The 1,543-nt window shown below is 37.3% G+C and overlaps 1 protein-coding gene across 1 annotated transcript; it reads left to right on the top strand.

Moving 5' to 3' along the window:
- Positions 1-200: 200 nt before the first annotated feature.
- LOC308428981 (olfactory receptor 8J3-like) lies at positions 201-1,148 on the top strand (the record flags this gene model as incomplete). The annotated part of the gene is made up of 1 exon (XM_080927621.1): positions 201-1,148. The coding sequence occupies one exon, from the start codon at positions 201-203 to the stop codon at positions 1,146-1,148; it is 948 nt and encodes a 315-aa protein (XP_080783747.1).
- Between the last annotated feature and the right edge of the window lie 395 nt (positions 1,149-1,543).

Genomic DNA, 1,543 nt, shown 5'->3' with positions numbered 1-1,543 from the left:
ATTTGAAGTCATAGTACACTTTGATGCTTCTCATATGTATATCAGATAAGGAAGAAGTAATACATATGATTTAATATGTGTTAGATTTGTTTTTCTAAATTAAATGACTTAGAATGAGGCATTTAATAATCTATTATGTAAGGCAGAAAAAAGAGCTCTCTGTTAATATTTTGTTTTCCACATTAAAAGATGAAGAGATGATGGCTCCAGGAAATCACACTCACGTCATGGAATTTATACTCATGGGGGTATCTGACCGTCCAGAACTGCAGGTACCTCTTTTCTTTCTCTTCTTGGTCATCTACCTTCTGACAGCAGCAGGGAACCTGGGCATCATCACCCTCACCACTGTGGACTCACGGCTGCAAATGCCCATGTACTTCTTCCTCAGACACCTGGCGGTCATCAACTTTGGCAACTCCACTGTCATTGCTCCTAAAATGCTGGTCAACTTCTTAGTCTCCGAGAAAGCCACCTTATACTACGAATGTGCCACGCAGCTGGGAGGATTCCTCATTTTCATCGTAGCGGAGATCTTCATGCTCGCTGTGATGGCCTATGACCGCTATGTGGCCATCTGCAACCCACTGCTCTACCTGGTGGTGGTGTCCCGACGGGTCTGCCTTCTGCTGGTATTTCTCACATACCTCTTCAGCTTTGTCACAGCCATTGTTGTAACTCCTTGTGTGTTCTCTGTGTCTTATTGCTCTTCGAATATAATCAACCACTTTTACTGTGACAATGTCCCTCTGTTAGCTCTGTCCTGTTCTGACACTCACCTTCCAGAAACTGTTGTATTTTTCTTCTCAGCGACAAACTTGTTTTTCTCAATGATTATTGTTCTTATATCCTATTTCAACATAATACTTGCAATTTTGAGAATCCGTTCATCTGCAGGAAGAAAGAAAGCCTTCTCTACTTGTGCTTCCCACATGATGGCTGTCACTGTGTTCTATGGCACACTTCTCTTCATGTATCTACAACCACGGACTAATCACTCCTTAGACACTGACAAGATGGCTTCTGTGTTTTACACCCTGGTGATACCAATGTTGAATCCTGTTATCTATAGCTTTAGGAACAAGGATGTAAAGTGTGCATTGAAAGAATTCCTTAAAAATCCATGCAAACGATTCAATCTTGTATAAATTTTTGTGTTGATAAATATAAAAAAATATATTTTATTAAACTGACTTAATTTCTATAAAATACATATGAGCATTTAAAGTAAAAAACTGACACTGTATTATATGATTCATGATGTACATGAAGGTAATACACATTCAAACATTAAAGCAAAGAATGTAGACAATGTAAAAAGAGCAACAAGTTCACAAAGTTCCCATATTTTAGATAAATTGGCATAGTAATAACTCAAAGTATATTGTAACAAATTAAAAATGCATTCAAAAATTTCTAGAGCAATTAACTTAAAAGTCCAAAGGGGTATACCTAAGATGCAAATATAAGAAGCAAACTAAAGTCCCACCATATTATTTTAGGCCAAATGCAAGAAAAATACACCAAATAATTCAGAGAAATA

This window comes from Micromys minutus (genome assembly GCF_963924665.1).
Source record: "Micromys minutus genome assembly, chromosome: 13".
NCBI lineage: Eukaryota > Metazoa > Chordata > Mammalia > Rodentia > Muridae > Micromys > Micromys minutus.
This window is presented reverse-complemented; position numbering and strand designations above follow the sequence as displayed.